General features: G+C 43.1%; 2 protein-coding genes across 5 annotated transcripts; one reads left to right on the top strand and one right to left on the bottom strand.

Moving 5' to 3' along the window:
* Positions 1–3,056: 3,056 nt before the first annotated feature.
* LOC310988476 (poly(rC)-binding protein 2-like) lies at positions 3,057–9,221 on the top strand. 4 transcript variants are annotated; one of them, XM_083975075.1, is made up of 13 exons: positions 3,057–3,210; positions 4,132–4,266; positions 4,392–4,415; positions 4,510–4,542; positions 4,676–4,801; positions 4,904–5,035; positions 5,136–5,264; positions 5,749–5,823; positions 6,080–6,139; positions 6,491–6,563; positions 6,661–6,716; positions 6,848–7,017; positions 7,988–9,221. In XM_083975075.1, exons 2-13 carry the CDS (start codon positions 4,198–4,200, stop codon positions 8,022–8,024), a joined length of 984 nt encoding a protein of 327 aa, XP_083831201.1. In that variant the 5' UTR covers positions 3,057–3,210; positions 4,132–4,197; the 3' UTR covers positions 8,025–9,221. The 4 variants fall into 4 exon arrangements, with proteins under 4 accessions (XP_083831201.1, XP_083831203.1, XP_083831202.1 ...); XM_083975077.1 differs by having other exon boundaries at positions 6,080–6,121; XM_083975076.1 differs by having other exon boundaries at positions 4,676–4,792.
* A 2,726-nt stretch (positions 9,222–11,947) lies between these two features.
* Positions 11,948–20,126, bottom strand: map3k12 (mitogen-activated protein kinase kinase kinase 12; the record flags this gene model as incomplete). Its single annotated transcript, XM_083974784.1, has 14 exons — positions 11,948–12,103; positions 13,918–14,215; positions 14,367–14,434; positions 14,535–14,839; positions 15,269–15,687; positions 15,804–15,938; positions 16,029–16,145; positions 16,426–16,535; positions 16,729–16,837; positions 16,983–17,141; positions 17,413–17,571; positions 17,688–17,879; positions 18,025–18,208; positions 19,664–20,126. The coding sequence occupies 14 exons, from the start codon at positions 20,124–20,126 to the stop codon at positions 11,948–11,950; spliced, it is 2,874 nt and encodes a 957-aa protein (XP_083830910.1).
* Between the last annotated feature and the right edge of the window lie 1,463 nt (positions 20,127–21,589).

Genomic DNA, 21,589 nt, shown 5'->3' on the forward strand with positions numbered 1-21,589 from the left:
ACAGGAGCAACTTTCGTGCACTATAACATGCACATGTGCACGCACTAACACGCATTTACTGCCAGACCAGGCAACCAAATCAAAGAGCAGAGACACTCAAAGTAAAACACACAGTATGAGTCAGACTTATAGGCTACCACTACCCCACCATATCTTTACATAGAAGAAAGTGTGTGTTGTTATTTTATTGTTGAAAGCAGGGATTCATGAAATAGAAAATAGAGAACCAGAACTGATCTACAATGGAAGTGAACCTCACCACACTTTCTGAATGAAAGTTGGCTGCGTGCAAAAAAAAAAAAGGCCAAGGAAGCCCCACACTGTTGAGAGAAAGTCTGTCTGGGGTTTGCTAAAATGAAAGTTGACAAGTCACAATGCTTCTGGGAGGAGATCCTTTTAGTTTTTTTTATGCCTCCTTTAATCTATGATTAAAAAAAGGAAGCCATAAAAGAAAAAAGAACACCATCCTAACTAGAAAGCCTAATTTATCTTAAGGGGTTGCTTTGCTGCATTTTGCACAGACATCCTTTTACAATCAAGGTGTTCTGCAGTGAGTGAAACATGCCACCCAGTGTCAGAGAGCTGTCTCAGTCAGACGTCATGGCTCCTCCTCCAACAGTATAAGAAAACATAGGACTGCTCTGAAATAGCCTGCTCTGAGTCCTGATCCTAATCAAACTGAACATCTATGCAAAGAGTTGAACGTTGGGTGAGAGCAGCCATCAAACCTGAGAGAACTGGGGCAGTGTGTTCAGGAAAAGAGGGTCAAACCACCGACTGAGAGGGTTCATTTAGGACTATAAAAAGACTGCTGACATTTCCTCAAAAGGGGGTGTTAAAAAATATTTGGTTATGGTTCCCAGTATTTTTGGCCATGCCATTTTCATTTAAGCCAGTCTGTGAACTATTTTTTACACATCTTGATGACTGAAATAATGTAAAGGTTAACATAAAAGCAAAAATACAAAGAGAAACACATGCAGCAACGACAACAATTGCATACCGGTAGCAAAGGTAGCAGTAATTTTGGCCACACCTGAAAATATCCTGTATTAAAGGCTTCAAAACACTGTTTGACGTTATAATTCCTTTCGATTTTTGGTGTGAAATTTATCCAAAAATAATTAGCTGCTGAATTATACAAGAAATACTCAAAGCCAAATGAATGTCTCTGTGGGCGCTGGAGAAAAAAAAAACAGAAAAATCACTATATTCTCATTATTTCCACCAGACACCCAGGCACTACCCAGGAGTCTAAAGAATGAATACATTGACAGAAAATTAATTAGCAAAAATTTTAAAAACTAATTAATCATTTAAGTCAGTTTTTTAAGCAGAAATGACAAAACGTATCTGGTTACAGCTTCTTATGAGTGAATATGTTAGTTCTTCAGTTTTGTATGACGTTACCTCGAGAAACCTCTTTGTATGACCTTTGACCTTTTACAAAATCTGAGTACATTAGCTTGGAGTTGGTGATGATAAAATACTTTGATGCCATCACTGTTTTCTGATATTCTTCATAGTGAGCAATCAAGAGGTCATAGATCAATATATATTGATAGGTTTTCTTTATGACAATTATTTGACAGAGAAATACGGAAGCAATTCACAAAATAAAACAAAGAGCTCATTATGAAATAAAAAGTAGTAGAATTAACACAGCCACAAGACAGAAGACAGGTCCATCAGATGTGGCACTGCTGAAGTTGACAGGGCTCCAGACTGCCCCTAAATGTTGAGACAGTGCAAGTAAATCTTTCATCTTGCACATGTGCAACTAGTAAATTTGCCTTTTTTTTCTTTTAACACTGGTGAAATGTAGAAGGGGCGACTCAAAAACTCTGGGGTCATTAGAGGTGGCAGGCCAATGCGTGTGAGGATCATGAATGAAAAGGAAATGTGAATATTTACTTTGCAAATCAATTTACAGTGTGAGCCCCTAGATTTTCTGCATGCACTCCTAAAATTTTAAGTTAGGGGCCATGGTGCTCCTATAAAAAAGTTAGTCTGGAGCCCTGAGTTGTTCTATAAATTTATAACATAAAAAAATCATAGAAGAATCATAACATGATTTGGGGGGTCGCGAGGCACCGAGAGTGGGGTCGCAAGATGATTTCCAGAAATCAAATAACATTTGAAAATGATTAGAAGTACTGCATTTTAGCTGTTATTGTTAAAAAGATAAAGGTAGAAGTTAAAATTACGATTAAAACCATGCAAATAAATTTCCCTCCTCATCTTTAGATGCCGATAGATTGTGTTACTGTAAATGTGGAAGAAGATCTCCAATGGCCATCTCCAAAATTAAACCATCTCATTAGGAGAGATTAACGCTGAAACAAAGAAAACAAAGTAATTCCCAAAATGTAAATTTGCACAGCAACAATGTTCACATGTTTACTCAGTACTATGGTTTATGGATATTACTTTGACTGAGATATTTTTCTTTTAAAGTAATGTGTCAAAATTTAGTTTGCACATGACAGCAACAATGTTCACTAATATGTTACATGGATATTACTTGGACTGAGCTACTCTGCTTTTATCTTAGAGTAAATTGCTATGTGTAAAATGATATCCTTGTTGTAAGGCTGTTCTGTTCTTTTGTGTAGTTGTGTTTGGATACACCTAGTGCGTGTGCTCTGTGCATACCGGTATGTCACCTCCAGGGATAGTGGGGGTCACAGTCTATGGCACTGTTATTTTGGAGGTCGCGGGCTGAAAAGTTGGGAACCCCTGATATAGAGTACACCACTTGGCCTTTGGGGGCTCCTTGTAGTAAGTAACCCCATTGATACAAATCTTTATATTTAAAAAATAAATGAATGAGAGTGAATACAGGAAGAAAAACAAACCAAAGCAGTGATTCCCTGCTGGATTACAAAATTACTATATTTTCCCCAACTGTTTTTATTTTTATGTTGTTATGTTGTTTTTTTTGTTAGTTTTTTGTTTACCCCCCCTCTTTTAGGGAGCGCGCGGTCCTCTGGAGTGGGCGGGTCTGACCTGGTCGAGGGGGCGGGGCCTCGGAGAGGTCAAAGTTGAAAGCATTTTGTCTTTTGTGCTAAGCAGAAGAGTGGAGTCCGATCGAACAGCGGCGTCTCTTCCCTCTTCCCCGGATCCTTTTAAAACTCCCTCCCGAACCTCTCCCCCTTCTACCCTTGCCACCCTACCCACCCCCTGAACACACTTCAAGGGACGGTTCGGGTAAGAATTTGCACGAATATGTGCTTTTTATTTCATTTTTTTGTGCCTCATTTCACAGTGAAGGACAGGAATAACTCAGTGTGCCTCAGCGCCGCTCCGTAGGCCGCGGGACCCGACTATTCCCCGGAAGAGAGCGGGGATGATGCTAACGCTAGTAGCGAGCTGAATGGAAAATTACCGACCCTGTGCTCACAGCTTGATTGGGGGGCGACCAAGAGTTAGCCGCTAGCTCCTCCTGTGATTCAAGTGTGTTTTTTCTTAGCTCGGCTGGCTAAATATTGCAGTAGTTGACCTATATTTACAATTAGGAAGTTGCAATGGAAAACGCTGTAGTTGCAGCTAACTTAGCATTCAAATCTTGTTTGCGTGACTAGCTGTGGTTGCTCTCTGTGAAATAGGATTTACGTCGTCCCATTAGCCTCATCTCCTGCTGCTGCTGCTGCTGCTGCTGCTGTCGGTACATGCTCGGGTTCAAACTTACTATAATATGAGGAAGCACATGTAGCAGCGTATACCAGGTCCCATAAAAATAAAGCGACATGCTGTGAGTGAGCGTGTGTGTGTGTCACCGCTACAGCTGCTACTCCTCTTTACCGGGAAATAGACGCTACCACAACCGGGAGACAGTGGGTCATTGTGCTAACGTGAATGAGTGGACTCGGGCCAGTCTAATGTGAATTACTGGACTGAAACGTCTCATTCTTCCGAGGTGGCCAGCTAACGTTATTAAACTACAGTTTTAAGTCTACACACTGTCTGCATCTCTTCTCTGAGCTGCACTGACTTCACTTGACTGACAGCAGCTTCCCCAACCAAACAAGGCTTTCCCTTTCCCCCCCCTCTGACAACATGTGTGTCTCTTCATACTTTCCAGTAACTACATTTTGTCACTAATGGTCACATTTTCCACTCTTGTTTCAGACATTCAGCCAGTGACCAAAGACTCAACTTTGTTGCCAGTTTTAGTGTCTGAATTCAACTGCAGTAATGGACTCAAGTATGGTTGAAGGAGGACTTAATGTCACCTTAACCATCAGGCTACTTATGCATGGAAAGGTGAGTGTGACTGCATGCAAACTATTACTACTAAACTAATAATGCTCATATACAACCACTGCTATCATTGCAGAGTGCATTTAGTGCTTTAACATCCATCTTTCTTTTTGTTTTCTCTGCTGTAGGAGGTTGGAAGCATCATTGGCAAGGTGAGTTTGTTTTCCCTGCCAGAACGAAGCTACATCTACATCTTGTCCCCGTGATGTGTTTTGTAAATATTGTGCACTTGTGCTTTCCTTTCAGAAAGGAGAGTCAGTCAAGAAGATGAGAGAGGAGGTAAGGCGTTTTATTCATTCCATCATTTAGGCAAAACAAGCAGAGACATGTTCACAACAACTTCACGTGACGATGACGCCGGGACGCCGTGACTTGATTTGACATTTCCTGTTTTGTTCTCCTGTCCGTGCAGAGCGGTGCTCGCATCAACATCTCAGAGGGGAATTGTCCGGAGAGGATCATAACCCTTGCGGGACCCACCACCTCCATTTTCAAAGCCTTCTCCATGATCATTGAGAAACTGGAGGAGGTTAGAGAAGTGTGCTACCTCTTTAATTGATAAAGTGTGACAGCAGTACATTTGAAACTGAGATTTTCAATGGTTTTGATTGTTTTTTTTTTGTGGGTGTTTCCTCACCAGGACATCAGCACCTCAATGACTAACAGTACGGCCACCAGCAAACCGCCAGTCACCATGCGACTCGTTGTGCCTGCCAGCCAGTGTGGCTCACTCATTGGCAAGGGTGGCTGCAAGATCAAGGAAATCAGAGAGGTTTGTCATCATCGCTCTTCTTTCTTTCAAGTGCTGAGCTCGTCTCGTGTCCCAGATGTGCCCTAACTCTTACTGTTTATGTTTGTGTGTCCGCACGCAGTCGGCAGGAGCTCAGGTACAAGTAGCAGGGGACATGTTGCCCAACTCAACAGAACGTGCCATCACCGTTGCAGGGACCCCACAGTCCATTATTGAGTGTGTCAAGCAGATCTGTGTTGTCATGCTTGAGGTAATTTGTGCTTTTTCTCTTTTGGGAATTTTGCTGTGACTCTTATTTATTTGATTGATTGATTGATGCGGTAACCCTTTAATTTACAGGCCGCTAATTACATGATAATGTCAAGAGATAGCCCAGAAATAACGGTCAATTTCATAGTAACGTTGAGAAATATAGCCAAGAAATAATGATTGATTGCGTAGAAATAGCCCAGAAATCAGAGTCAATTGCAAGGACTGGGTGGAGAAAAATTCTGGCCTTTCCCAAAAAATTCAAACCATGAAAAGCATGTGTAATCTTTTGCCTTTATGAAAAACATGACATTACTATGAAACTGATCATTATTTCTTCGCTATTTCTTGACATTATCGCATCATTAGTGGCCTGTAAATTAAAGGGTTACCGATGATGCTCTTGGTGATTTATTTAGTTCTGTGTTAATGTTGATACTGCTTCAATCATTCAGTCATTGTGGAATCTCTCTGCTTCTCTTTAGTCTCCACCCAAGGGAGTGACCATCCCGTACAGACCCAAACCCTCAGGCTCTCCTGTCATCTTTGCAGGTGGTCAGGTAAATAAATAAATAATTTCTCTCTCTCTGACAGTATTCACTGAAAGATAGTTTCACTTTGTCCCGAAGCAGCTCTGGTTCTCAAAAGGCATTAGATTATACAGAGGCCATTGTTCCAGGAGATGATATGATGTGCTGTTTGTAGCATGTCTGGCTTTGCTCTTGTGGCACACCAAGGACAGGAGGACTGATGGATATTGGTGTAGAGTGTGTGTGACACAGCCACACCCTCCTAAGTGCTGTTCTCTCCTTGCAGGCATATGCTGTCCAAGGGCAGCACGCCATTCCACAGCCTGATGTAAGTGAGGGGCCCTCTGTAAGTGATCCAATATATTTGTAACTTCGGTCCTGGGAAGCCATGCCACCTTCTTATTTCATCCCTCTGACTTTCTTTCGTTCAACCACCACTGCTTGATAGACACATCCATCTAATGTTTCTAGTGACTGTAGAATGAAATGCTAACATCAACATCTTTTTTTAAAAAGCTAAATCACAGGTCCCATGCTCCCATTTCACATTTTCCTCCCATCATCACTAAAACCACTTACAAAAGGGAAAAATTACAAAATTTCTACTCCTGTGTGTTTTCAAAGGTTTTACTCACTCGTGGTTTCTGTTTGTTTTGCTCCCCTTCGTCGTTTTTTTTCTCCGCCGTTGTTTCAACAGCTCACCAAACTTCACCAGCTGGCCATGCAGCAGAGCCCCTTCCCCATTGCACATAGCAACCAGGGCTTCCAGGGTAGGTGGACAGATTGAAAGAGGGAGTGTGATTGCTGTAGATTTGTAATAATCCACTTAATCAACACTCTCATGGGGTTTCTTTGCCTTTTCTTCAGCTGGGATGGATGCCTCTGCACAAACTGGCTCTCATGAGCTGACCATTCCAAATGATGTAAGTTGCATTTATCACTGCGTGTGTTATTGTGTGTGTGATATTAGCAGAGGCGCATGTTTACTTTTTGCTTTATCTATTCAGTGCGATTGAAGGTGTTAATGCAGCCTCTGGTTTTTGTCTTATTTCAGCTCATTGGCTGCATCATTGGCCGTCAGGGCGCAAAGATCAATGAGATCCGTCAGATGTCAGGGGCTCAGATCAAGATCGCCAACCCCGTGGAAGGCTCAACTGACAGACAGGTCACCATCACTGGCTCCCATGCCAGCATCAGCCTGGCTGAGTACCTGATCAATGCCCGGTAAGAGAGAGAGAGCCCGTAGGCAACGGCAACACATCCATCACAGAGCAGCAGCAAGTAAATGGGAACAAAACAACACAGCAGTGTTTTAGGCTTTATTTGTTTTGTCTAGTGCAGTTTGTCAGCTGCAGCTTGAAGGTAGAGAGAGTGTCGTTGTTGTTGTTTATACCTGTGTTCAACATTCACTGGACAACAGCCCGTTGGACTTATTTTAGTGATTTCCACATGTTTTCTTTTGTCCATTCACACAGCAAGTTGTGATTTTTTTTGAGTGCCCTCATGATTAATAATAGCAAAGGCAAAGACGAGAAGTTCTGCTTCCTCAAAAATAAAACTGGTCGACCAATTGCAGAGCTTTTTTTTGCATCAGACTTGTGTCAGTGCTTGCTGGTCACTTAATGAGAGGGAGAAGACAACAGAGTCCTCTCTGGTACTCAGGAATTATTGACTGTAAAAAAAAACGGCCTAATTGTCCCCACAACTGTGACATGTCGAAAAAACAGAAATGTGAAAATTTTTTATCGTCTTTTATTACATTTTCGTTATTTTTATTTATTTATTGTGTAGTCTCTTTGTCTCTTAACCTGCAGGAAAGGTATTGTTTAGAATAAAGTGTGATTCATTAGAAGGATGAGCAGTAATGTAACTGATGTTAGAGCATCAGCCAGCTCAGTTTTAGAGAAGAACGGTGTAGGCGAGGCTTTTTTCACTCCAATGTTTCAGAAATTGTAGGTGTTTCATGATAGTCGAGTTTGTTCTGATGGAAAATCAATGCAACACACACCTGTGTAACTCACAGCTCTTTATCTATCTATATACTCAGGCTGTTTGAATGTCTAATGAAAATGTTTTTACTAGGCCACTGTTAAAGTGAAACGGCAACACAACAAGCACTGTGCACTGAGCAACATGTTTTTATCGGTATTTCTAATCAATACTGACGTCGTCGTTGTGTTTCTGTTCTCCTCAGACTGTCTTCTGAAGCTACTGGACTTGCAGCCAACTGACATGGAGGATCTTCATCAGCACCTAATGTAACCCCTCCCCCTACTTTTTACCAAGAGGTCCCTTATTGAACTTAATGCAAAAACCAAGTACTCTAAACTCACTGTTTTTCTCCTCTGCTTTGGTTAGACACCTTCTCAGTTGTAATTACACCCTCATCATGATATCGGTATTTTATTTATTTATTATGTTTTTAAAATCCCTTTGCATATAGTTTTTAAAGACTTCCTTCTGTTGTATTTTTTTCCTTATTTTGCTGTATATCTGTATGATCTTCTTGATATAGGTAAAAAGTTTTAGAAAAATCTGAAAAGGCATAAATAATGTTTTTCTTATGTCAGATTTTTCTTAGAAAATGTAAAAATGAAGAAAAAAAAACACAATAACATTATAGATGGACTGTTCTTTCCCTTCCTTTTAAATATCTATTTATTTTTATTTAATACACAGCTCCTTGTAAGAGTAGAATTCATTGATATTTGCCATCTTCTGTTTTGAAGCTGTACTTCCTGAACGAGGAATTGTGGTTTTTAATGGGGTTCAGTGGGTGTAAATGATCTCCAGTTGAAGATGTATGCAGGAACAACCTTTGTAGTCAGAAGGTTATTTATCCCTTGTGTGGGTTCAAAGGAGAATTTAAGCTACATAATGTTTCACCTCTAATTTGCTGAGTAATTGTTTTGTGTCATTCCTGTGTTTCCATCCGTTTTACTTCTCGATCAGGACTTTTGAGCATTGTTGTGTACTGGATTCTGATAAGGGTGGGTGGGCCTTTGTGACTAGGAGCGGGCCTGAATGAGAGGAAAATATTTTCTTTTCTCTGAAATTACTAAGACCATAGTAATGATGATGATGATGATGATAATAACATTGAAATGTTTGTTTTAAATAGAGAAAATATTTTTTTTAACTGCAGGGCTGGGGAATGCTGCAAGGGGCAAAAACTACAAGACATATTGGTCTTTATAAGTATATTATGCTGAGGTATTAAATTATGATTAACTAGAAGGAGAATTATAGAATTAACACTAGTTTCCTGCTATCCTTTTTTGCCTGGGTCAGATTTTATTTTTTATTATTCTTTGCAGGATGAAGAAACTCACGTTTTTGTGCACGTTTTCAAACTATTGTAGATCTGGGTGCAATTAAATTGTTGAAGAAATGAAATGCAGAAATAAAAAAAAGATGTGAAATGCTTAAAGGGTCATCGATGTGAAGTTCACTTATTCACTCCTTTTATTATCCTGTTATCAATATTGGATTTTATCGGTGGCAGCTTCTGATAAAGATACCGTTTATAATTTGTAATGGTTAATAAATGACTTAATAGTGCTTTAATATAAGCCATTGATAACTTTTGGGTTACCAGGTTGCGAAAAGGCTGCCAGCTTTTCATTCATTAATTCATTAAGGAGACGCCTTAACCCCAGCTAGTCTGCTTTCTAATAAGCCGTTTTCTATGAAGTTATAAATGTTGGTTTATTAGCCGTCAGCATCAGCACATAATTAATCATTAGGAGATCAGTGGTCAAAGAGACTAAATTAAAGTGTCCTGCTGGGGGGTGGGGGCTTTTCCACAACCTGGCAACCCAGAATGTAATAACTGCCCTATGGAGAATTATTTAATGATTCATTATGCAGTAATGGAGCCATTAATTACAGAGGGCCTTATCGGAAATGTGGTACAGATTCCTGAATTTTTAACGAGGGTCTGGGGTGAAAGGGCAAATTTGAAGTCAAGAAATGACACTGGATCAGTTTGGACATGCTTAAAGTAATTGAAAATAGTCATTTATTTCTTGTTCAGCTGTTTTTCGCTTGACGACGCAGCAACAGCACCAACTTTAGCTATAACATGGCCTGTCTTTTAAAACAAACAACACACATTTGGTTTTGTTGTTGTTTTTTTTGTTTTTTTTAACCAATACATTATTTATTGTTGCTCATAATATTTTGCTTTCGATATAACTCCTATGTTACAGGTACAATGTGCAATGCTGTATAAAAACAAAACATTTCTATTCAAACCCAAAGGATACTTACTGTTCTACTAGTAACCACCACAGAGAAGTGCTCTATTCCTTATCTGGCTACTTCCGCAGTAATATTAAAGGGTAAAAGGTACAGTTGAGGTTTTTATGAGGCCTGCCAGTATAGTGAGCTATAGGACTTCTTTTGGTTCATTACTAAAAGGTAAATTAAGGGGCTCAACATTGATTTTTTTTTTCTTCTTAACGTCTTTGGGAAACTAAATTACCACATATGTGAAAACGTTGTATGACACTTTTTGTGGTTTTGTACAACTAAACAGACGCTGCCGGGGCTCATGACCACAGGTCTGAGAGCAAATCACCTGAATCTCCAACACGCCTTGTTGCCCTGCGAATACAGTAGATAGCTTCTACTTCATCTCCTTTGATTGAACCGTCCATCTCGGGTCAGCGGAGCGCCCTCTTAACTGTTTGTTGCTGAGTTAGTGGAAGTGGACTCGGTGGTTAACAATGCTTAGTGCAGGTCAGAAAGAGGTCATTTCTATATGAACACATTCACCGCTTTTCAAATGCACGTCATACAAATACAGAGAAAACCAAAAAAAATCCAACAATTTCAGAATCAGGTAGAACATTAAACTCAGTTTCCAGGTTATTAAGGTGCACCTTGCTAAAACTAGGATAGACTATCACAACAGTCCTGCATTATATTCTACATTCATGAAGGATCTAATGTTCAGTTTTAGCTGAAAACTGTTTCAGAGTGATGTAGAATAATCAGTGTGGTCAATTTGGAGTCTGCAGATCATTTCATACAGGTGTTTCTGTTATTTTATCCATCTAAATATACAGTTTTTTTTTAACACCCTTCAACATCAACACAAACTACATCCTCTAAAATGATAATGCACCTTAATCAGCACCTGTCTGAAACAATTTCAACAAAAACACAACATTTACAGGCTTCATGGTCACAGGATCGTTGTTTAGTTTGCATTATTTCCAGCAAGGTGTGCCTAATGAACTGGCACCTGAGTGTATAAGTGCATTTTCAGTGAACCCCAGAGGTCACAAACTTGATAAGCTTAATAAAAACCTCACACTTTTCTCGTGTGTATTTGAAACTCAGTAGTAGGAGGGTAAAAAAAAATATATCACCTACTGAGAACCCTAGTTATGCATCATGATCCATGTCCTGGTGAGATTTTTCATTCCATGTTGACTTTGTTTTTTTTTTTCTTAAGTGCTGACATTTATTAACAAAAAAACCCAAAATAACTCAAGTAATACTTTCAGGATTAAAAAAGTGTAAACTTTCACAAAATATAAAACGGACACATTCGAACCATAAATTATAAACATGTAGTCATGCATTTGTTCACAGGGCTGCATACTGTTTAGTCTTACTTTTTTTTTTTATCTTACAAATAAAATAAAGTTAGATATTTCTCATGTGGTATGTATTGGATATTTACATTATTATTCATTAGTATTTGATGCATTAGTGTGTGGAGTATCATAACGGATGCTCCCAGAGTGAGGGTTAGAGTGTTTAAAGGACTACAAGTGTGGTATCTTCTTGTGCGTGCGTCTGTGAAAGGGTTTTTGCTGAACTGGAGCTGTGGCTAAGGTTACCTTGGTAACTATTTTGCCTAGAAAAAAAACCCTACTGAACTTAAATGACATTTATCTGATGTCACAAGCTGCCAAAAATATTTGATGTCAGGTTATGACAAATGCCCTATGTCATCTGATGTAGGTTTGCCAGCCAACAAACTTATGAGACACCATAAGTCGACTTGTCATAGTCTGAGTGGTGTAGTAGGTGTGATCCCTCATGACAACAGTAATGTACTGCACTGACAGATTGGTGTACGCCTGTGACGGTTGTTCACTGTAGGGTAGCTGGAGGTCTTTTGCTAGTGTCCAGTGATCTATGGAGGTCCTGTATGTGGCGCCTGTGGAGACCCCTGATAGGACTGAGATGGCGGTACCCATGCTCCAGCACTGGGGGGGCGGCTGGGCTCTCCACTACCTGACTGATCCAGCTCAGCGCTGTCGCAGTCAGAGTCATCACACAGGGCCCGGCTCTGAACGGGGAGAGAGTGAGAGAGAAGAGGGAAAACAATGTCACACATGATTTAAAACCAACATGATGCATTTGTGGCAGTGGTGGAAGAAGTGTTGAGATCCTGAACGCAGGTGAAAGTATCAAAAACAACGATGCAAACACAGTCCTGCATTTGAAATCTTACTTCAGCAAAAATACAAAATAATAGTATCAATGAAAGGTACTGAATGAATTACACATTATCTAATTGACAGATTTATTGAAATACTGATGCAATAATGCACAAGCAGTGTTTGCCATTGTAGCTGCACAAGGTGGAGCTGGTTGGTGGAGTTGTTCCCAACGCAAGGCATGGGTCAAAGCATGAGCATAAGGTGTGGTTGCGTCAATCATGAGATGATAAATGTTTTAGAAAAGAAGATGTGGATCATTTAACCTCTTTTACCTCATCTGAGAATGGAGAGACATATGAAAAGTCTAGAAAAGACCCTTATTAAGAGGTCAAGGGTCAAAAATGTTGGGAATGAGAGGTTTAACAATTTTTGTCTTGAAGTTTTAAATTTGATGTTTAGTTTAATTTAGTGAGTTTTTGGTCTTTTTTTTAACTTGTAGAATCAAGTGAACACATAGATAAACAACAATATATACACACATATGATTTAAAGGGATAGTTCAACATTTTGGAAAATTGGCCCATTGCCATAATCCTTATAGTCATAGCAGTAGGTTCGTTACCTTTAATTGTCGGTGCAAGCTATTTTTAGAATGGCGGAGCAGAGCTGCGAGCTGCTCAGAGCTACGCTATGGAGGCTCATGGGTGTACCTTGACCAAAAAGCTGTGGGTTGAAGCTCCAGCTTATTTTGCCTACCCTTCTTACATCAAACATAAGAAGTGACTATACAATAGCTGTTATATAGATGTAGTGGAGCAGACATTTACATAACATAAAATACACTGCCCGTCCAAAACAAAAAGACACACACTCTAATATTTCATTGGACCGCCTTTAGCTTTGATTACGTCACACATTTGCTTTGGCATCATTTCAATAAGCTTCTGCACTGTCACAATGTTTATTTCCATCCAGAGTTGCATTAATTTTTCAGAGATTCTCAATGGGGTTAAGGTCTGGACTCTTGACATTTCTTCCTTAAAGATGATGCTGCAGTGAAGTTTTTTAATGAACATTGTTGTTAATTATTGTCGTTTTCTGTTGTGTGCTATGCTGAGTAATGCATTGCATTGCACTTATTGTACTGCCTGAGTTGTCAATGCTTGTCATGTTGTAGTATTGTGTGTTGGATGTTGTGCGTACAGAGTGACAATCAATTTCCCTTCAGAGGGATTAATAAAGTAAACCAACCAACCAACCCACTATCCTTCTAGTTTTAATAATGCGTTGGACAGGTCTTAACCCAATTTTACTAGTCTCAGCAGTCTCCTTCCCATAGATGTTTTATTTGCTTGATGCAGTAATGTCAATAATTTGACCCTTCTGAAACAGATTAACATCTCTTCCACGACCACAGGATGTGTCTTTCCAACATGGTTGTTTAAGAAATGAGACTGCATCAGTTAGGGTTAAATAAGTTGTTGCCAGCTGAAACATAATCATCCATACATTATCCAATGGAAGGCTCTGACCTATTAGCTTAGTTAAATCCAGGAGGTGACTTTTTTTTTTGGACGGGCAGTGTATAAACCGTTACGTACAATATCTCAACATTCCTCATGAATACAGTTCCACCACTGTTTGTTGGTGCTTTCACATCAGCATATGACTCAAACTGACACACACGATCCTCTGGGGAACTGCTTTTTTTTTTTTTTACCTCATTGGGATTCTGCCCAGCGTCCAGCTGAGCTTTGGCCTGGCCCAGGGCTCCGTCTCTCTCCGACAGGCCGTCGGAGGCGTGCGCGGGGTCGGTGTTGTCCGCGGGGATCTCCGACCCCTGAGAGAGGAGGTCGTCGCTGCGGTCGTCCAACCTGTCGTCGGTGTTGGTGCTGACCACGTCTGGGGTGCCGCTGTGGGAGTGGTCGGTGGTGTGTCCCTCCTCGCCGTCCGACACCGACAGGTTCTCCGAGCTGAAGGTGGACACCGACTGGCACTTGCTGATGCTGGTCGGACGTCTGGAGGGAAAAGTAGGCGTCAAAATCAACGGCGCGGAGGAATGACGTGAATTGAAAACAGTTCTTAGATCTCAGAATAAGTCAGCAGATTGTCAGAGAGGGAGGATAGCTTGAGGGAATTTTTCAGTGACGAAGGACATCAGTTACTCACCGTCTCCGTGGTAACTCAACCTCACTGTCAACTTCACCCTCCTCTTCTTCTGATGACACCCCACGCCTCTGTAGTCAGAAACATGAAAAACACAACCGGTGAGAAATGATCAAAGTATCAGTAAAGGAGTCCTGAGGAGCGACAACAGGTGTTTCTGTTCCACTGCACCTGTTTGCGTGTGATAGCTGCCCTGTAGAGGATGGCTGAAGGTGTGAGGTGCTGACTCCCGATCCCCCCCGACGCCCCCCGCGGCAACCTCACAGCGCCGGCTCCCTCCTCCTTGTCCTCCCCGTCGTGAGGCAGGCGCGGAGATCCCAGAGACCCCCGTCCCGCCGCCGCCCCCCTCCCGCACGGCGAGTCCGGGCTGCTGGAGAACGGGAACGACGCGGCGTCCTCGCTGGGGGTGTCGCTGCGCGGAGGCGTTTCTGTGAGATCATCCAGACCGCCCGCGCCCGCCTCGGACCCCCCTAGACCTGTAGAGCAAACGCAAAACAAAAAACTGTTTATTATAGAGCGATGGTTGCATGGAATTCTTTGCCGAGATTTTTGATGCGACAAGGTAGTGCAGCCTCTTTAGTCATCCCTTAAACAGGGACTAAAGATGTATTTGTTTTTACAAGAGGGAGTGACTCTATGACCATCAGAGACAGTTGCATGTCACAAACAACGCATGATTTCTGTTTCTTTGTACTTTAAGAACAGTTTGTAAATGAGATGTGAGCTTTTTTTATGTTTTGTGTTGCTGTTGTCCACTGTATGAATGATGATGATCTATGTTGAATGTTCTGTGTTAAATTCTGAAACAGAAATGTTTGTAAGACGGTTTGACCCCAGGAAGAATAGCTGCTGTCTTGTACAGCAGCTAATGGGGATCTAATAAACAAACAAACAAACAAACAAACCTGCAGAGGCGCTGAGGCTGCCCCCTCTCTCCAGCCCGCCCACCGAGGCCTCCCCTTTCCCCTGGGCGTCCGCCTCCAGCGTGGTGCAGATGAGGTCGGGGCTGGAGGAGGAGAGCTGCCTCTGCTGCTGCTCGTGGCTGAGGCCCCGCAGGGCGGCGGACGGCTCCAGGAGCTGCTTGGAGGTGTTGGTGGTCGAGCTGTTGGCCTGGGCAGTTGTGTCCCTGTTAGGGGAGGACTGATTCGCCTTAAGTCCAGCCAGGTCCCCGCTGCTGCCCTTGCCGGGCTTGCGGTGACGGGTCTTTACCCTCCGAGACCGGCTGGGAGAAGTGGAGCTTCTGTTGGGGCAGGCTGGGATAGTGACTTGCATTACAGAGGAGTCCATTTTGGGAATGATTACCTCAGATTTGAGGATGTCTGGCCTGAAAGAGTAGGAGGGATTAGTCAACAACTATAATCCACAAGTGTAATGAATATTCATTCGTCCCCTTTCCGTATCAAACTTTTATCAAATAAGCACTGAAATGAGATCTCTCACCTCTTTCCTGAGGGCAGTTTCTGGGGGACGTTTCTCTTCTTGATGAGTTTGTCCATGGAGTTGGAAGAGCTGCTCTGTCTGGAGCTATGATGCTTAAACAAGCCGGGATACTTCTTATCCAATGACTGCTCTCTCCTGGAGAGAAATGACCAAAAACACACCAAAGTGTTAATGCAACTGTGCCTTTATTAGTTTACAAAAAAACGTTCAACCCTGTACTCCTACCTCTGCAACTCTTTCTCCTTGAGCTCCAGCTGCAGCATGACCGCGCTGAGCTCCATGTAAAGGTTGTTAGCTCTCTCCAGTTTCCTCTCATAGTGCTCGCGAATGTCCAACGCATGCCTGAGAAGAAAGAAAAGAGGCTGCTGATGTCATTGTGCATCCGCATGAAAGAATCCAAATCCTCTACAATAGACGTGCACTCCAGGCACTTATTTCATCCACGGGGCGGACAAAGGAGCGACATGGAGAAATGGGACAGAGGGAAAGTGGCAGCATGCATGTAAGCCCCAACATAGTGAAATCACCACTGGTTACAACTAATTTGATACAACGGGGTAAATGCCCTGAGATGACATGAGATGATGGGATACAAGTAAAGAAAAAAAAAGAAAAGAGAGACCTGAGCTCCTCCCTGCGTCGGTTGATCAGTTCCTCATCGAGGCGGTGGAGACAAGTACCCTCAGATTTAATCTTCTCAAAGTGCTGTTTCACCTCTTCTCGCCATTCAGCCTGATGAGAGCACGTCTCTGTTAACCAGCTGTGTCTAGCCGGAGCTGACATTAAAGCCAGCTTTATTTTTGTAGTGCAGTTAATGTCTGATTACTGCATTACATCATGCCTGTTTATCTATTTGTGCACATCCATGTTTGTAACATTTCCTGTCATTTGTGCTGTGGGAGTCATAGCGGCTGCAGCATCATACCTGAGACTTGAAGTACGTCTCCTGCGGAGTGGACAGCACATCGGCCGATGCTATATCCAGATGAAGAAGGATCTGACGGAAAGAGGGCCTATTCCTGGGCTTACAGTTCCTGCGAATCCGGAATGAGAAAGACAGCTGTGTACATTCACAATGAACTGTAAAATCAATAAAGTCCTTAAACCCCCCAGACTTGCTGTGCTCATTACTCTTCTCTCTCTCTCATTCCAACTGTCCATTCCCAGACGTTTGCTCACCAGCACTGTCTGAGGAGGATCTTGAAGCCATCCGGGCAGCTCTCCGGTATGGGCAGCTGCAGGCTGTTGTTTCCCACACCCCATATGATGGCGGACGAGTCCACATCTTTGTACGGGATCTCTCCGGTGAGCATCTCCCACAGCACCACTCCAAACGACCTTAAAGTTAAGTTACGTTTTAGTTATTCGGTCTCGCTGAGGTGACTTGAGAACTAGTCACACACTCACAAAACAAGAAATATATGGAGCTCTCTGTAGCTTTGAAGCAATGACCTCACAAACTATCCATTTTCCAGCGACACTGATACATTATCTGCACTTCTACTGCAGAGCATTAAAGATAAATGCCGCACAGAGTGAAGAAAAGCCGTGTGTCACTAAAAGTGGGGGGAAAAGGGGGAAAAAAATAGTGGATATTTATCAGACTTACCAGATGTCCACCTTTTCTGACACCGGCTCATTCCGAATCACTTCAGGAGCCATCCAGGCGACGGTGCCGGCGAACGACATCTTGGTGCTCTTGTCACTGAGCTCCTTCGAGGTGCCGAAGTCAGAGATCTTCACCAGGTCATCATGTGTAATCAGCATGCTGCGGAGGTGAGACGACACTGAATTTTACACTGAAATAATCAAGAGTCACCGGTGAAAGTTCAGGGTGTTGCGTTGGCTGTATTTTTCCCCGGCAGCCCAGCGGCGGTGACTCACTTGGGGGACTTGAGGTCTCGGTGGATGATTTTGTGGAGATGTAGGTAGTTCATGCCGCCCGCAATGCCCATGGCCCAGTCAACCAGGAGGGAGGGTGTGATTTTACGGCCCGCCCTCAGCACCTCATACAGCTGACCTTGGGCGCAATACTCCATCAGGATACAGTAACAAGGAGCCTGGGTGCACACGCCCCTAGAACAAGTTGAAGGCGGTTTAGATGACTTACAACATGCAACCGGAAAAGCAAAGCACTATATTAAAGTGGGATTAATGCAGTTAAAAGCTTCTTATAGTGATACAAGACCCTGTGTAGGATGTCACGACGACTTCCCCTTACTTGAAAGTAATGATATTGGGGTGCTTGAGTTTGCGGAGGTGTTTGATCTCGGTCTCTTTGATGTCCCGCACTTTCTTCACGGCGACGTCTTCTCCGTGGAACTTGCCGAGGAAGACGGCCCCCTGCGCCCCGCTGCCCACCCACTGGAGGTCCGAGATCTCCTCGAAAGGAACCTCCCAGGACTCTAAACGCAGACCAACACGTCGACAAGACAAAAAAACTCAGTGAGTAAATGTGAGATTATGAGAATTTAAACAGGATTAACACAAGGGTGGAGACTGATTTTCTCAGTGGCACCCTTTGAGTAATCACTTAATTTATATCCATCACACATTGCAGTGTCTCCAAATGTCAATATGTGCTCTTGCCAGCTTGGACAAGGAGGAGGCAGGAGTATTGTTGAGCAAATTCTAGGTCCATGCTACACAATCGAATAGGCAGGCAGGCCACAATTACATCATACAAAGCACCTGCCATGTTCAAACAAATGGTATATTGACAGAGGACAGTGGCCGTTGCTATCCAGAGATAAGGGAAAAATTGAAGAAAAATGACAATCCACTTATGCTATAGTCTGATCTGTCTGTCAACCGTCATAGTGACACTGCTTAAATGACTAAGAGAGCTTGGTCACTAAAGAGGGAGACGAGCCGGGCAGAATAAAAGAGACAGGCAGATCAATTCTTCATGAGGTCCACTGAAGTGTCCACATCTCTGGAGAGCTGCGGCGGAGGCAGATTCACATGACGCTGCTCCCCTGGCCAGCTGTGAAGACTCACTGTGGCTGATGACTGTGAATGAGCCGGGCCGACAAACCCATAAACACAGTCATGCTGCCAGCCAGGGACATGGTGGCAGTCAGAGAGCAATGGAAATAATGGAGCTCTAAGAAATTGAATAAGTCATTTTACTGAAGGACAATGTGAAATACATGGCCATGAATATTTCTATTTTCTTCCACTTCACTATTCAACTCCGCTGCATTTATCTGACAAATTCTTTCAGACTTTTACACTTGATACATTAATCATAATAATGCATACCTAACCTCCCATTTAAAAAAAAAAGTATGTACTGTAGCTGTGACCTCTTTTGAGATGTCTATGAGTTCATCAAATTGTAATTCTTCCTCTTTAAAACTCACATCTTAGTTTTATTTGAATAGCTGGTCAAGGCCCAAATTATCCACTATTTTATAAAGAAAGAAAAAGCAAAGATTAGAGAAAGGTCATCAAATTTGAGATTTCATACTCTTCTATTCATCTCCCTACTTCACTGTACATAAAGTGGCCAAAACCAACTCTAGCTCAACAAGCTACACATAACAAAATGTCAGTCTCTGGTAGGAGTACAAGTACTTTTACCTTCAATACTTTACCTTACATAAATAGAATTTCAGATTAAGGCTTTTTGTGGTGCAGTGTATTTAGATTGTTGCAATGGTATCGCTCCTTTAGTAAATAGTATAAATGCTTCTTTCAAGCTCAGATATCAATTTCCCATTGTGCATCTCCATGGTTGCGAAGTCACCATAATACTGGTATAATACTAAATGACAAAATTACATTTTCAAATCTCAAACTTTTCTTTGTCCTGTGGTATTTGAACTCAAAGGCGGACTGTTATTCTCTTCACATACCTTCATGGCTGTGTTTGTGTTCAGTGGAGTAGGCCTTTCCAATCATGGTCCAGACTGGTTTTAGGCAGCCAAACAGTCCCTCCAAAAATCCTCCACTTCCTGATTGTAGCCTAATGTTCTCCGACTGGCTCCGAACAGCGCCAGCCTCTGGACTGTGCCCTGCCTCGGCCCCGCCGCCACACTGGCAGACCTCATGTTCATGTAGTTTTAGCACGCTGTTGTCAAAGTGGGCTGAGGGTCCATCGCTGGGAGTGGGGCTGCTGCCGCCCGGCGCCACCTGTCCACCGGTGTCGATGGACAGCACGTTACGGAGGACACACTGTGTGGGGGTCAGGTCCGTTTCGGGGGTGCAGGCAGGGGTGTCTCCATCGAGTCTTCGATAGGGGGGCTCTGAGATGGGGGTGCTGAAGCCTGACAGGGAGGGGGAAGGGGCACGGGGCTCATGGATACAGGTCCCACTCATCAGGGGTTTCCCCAACACAGCAGGTTAGGGTGGAGGTGGGATGGAAAGATGAGAAACAAGCCTGCAGGAGAAGATTCATGACAATAACTGCATTAGAATAATGTGTAATCTTCAAGTTTTCTTCAACACATGTGGACTCATTTCAGCACTGGACAGCTCCACGCCTGAAAGGAGCTGTCCGGTGCTGAAATGACTCATGCTGGAGCCTCTTTTGATCTTTGAAGAAGTTAGCAGACTTTACACTAACTTTTTCTTTCATCCGAGCTATAAAAGCCGAACAGAAAAAAAACACATGCTGTGAGCTGGGCATTTAGCCAGTCCCCCAGTTTAACCACTTAGTCGATCCATTTCCACACCTAAACTGTGTCTGAATCATGCAGTAAAGCCTCATCTCAGTGTCTGTGAATGGGAAAAACCAGCCTGCCCAGTGGAGCCATCACCCAGAGTGGAGATGGGCTTTATGAATGAATCTAGCAGAGGAGGTTGGGTTGTGCAGTCCACGGCCCGTGACTGTCACCTGTTCTTTAACTGTCCCTCTGAGGATCATCAGTGCCTGACAGCATCACCGCTCAGCTACTCAGCAGCTCCCATATGTCGTTAGTCATGCATCAAGTGAAGAGCATTGTGTGCATCAGAAGAATATGACCAATTGCATAACCACCCCGGTGTGTACGTATGTAAGCCTACGTGCGTGTGTGCGTGCGTGCGTGCATAAGGGGGGAGGGAGGGGGTGTGTGTGGGGGGCGGTGGTGGTGGTGGTGGTGGGGGTGACACATGTACCCGATTCACATATCCTAGAGCAGCTCCATGTCTTGCACTGCACCACTGCATGAGAAGATCCACGGCGACTGAGCGAAATGAGAACGTGAAAAAACGGGCAATAAACAACCACCGGGCCTGTGCGAAGGAGCAGTGCGCGCACACGCACACGCACGCACGCACACACACACCAACACCCAACCGCACACACACGCACTTACTCACTCACGCGCGCACACAGACACACACACACGCACTCGTGCACGCACAAACGCAGGAAGATCAATCTTTAAATAACCGAGGATGTGATGATGACACTCAGCAGCATCATAGCCGACGTGCATGAATTGCAAGCCCTATGCCTACTATGGTCCATGCCAAGTGAAACTGCCGCAGCGTCTGTACATTTACTCAATGTTGGCATCAACACAAATGTTTCGTAATGTGGGCTTTCTCGCTGCACAAATATGATTTTCTAGCATTCATCGACGATGATTCGTTTCTTGGCAGCATCAGTTCATTGGTGCAGTGCGAGCGGCATGAACGCTACCACCGCACCGAGCAACGGCATCACAGCTCACCGTCCTGTGATACCTGATTTCTTATTCAATCAGCATTTAACCGGATAGTATGACATTCCCATACCTTTCTGCCTGGTTGATGCCGCGTTGTCAAGTGAAGGGGTGGGCTCGGCTTTTCTATTT

The sequence above is a fragment of the Trachurus trachurus genome (assembly GCF_905171665.1).
Source record: "Trachurus trachurus genome assembly, chromosome: 7".
Taxonomy (NCBI): Eukaryota; Metazoa; Chordata; class Actinopteri; order Carangiformes; family Carangidae; genus Trachurus; species Trachurus trachurus.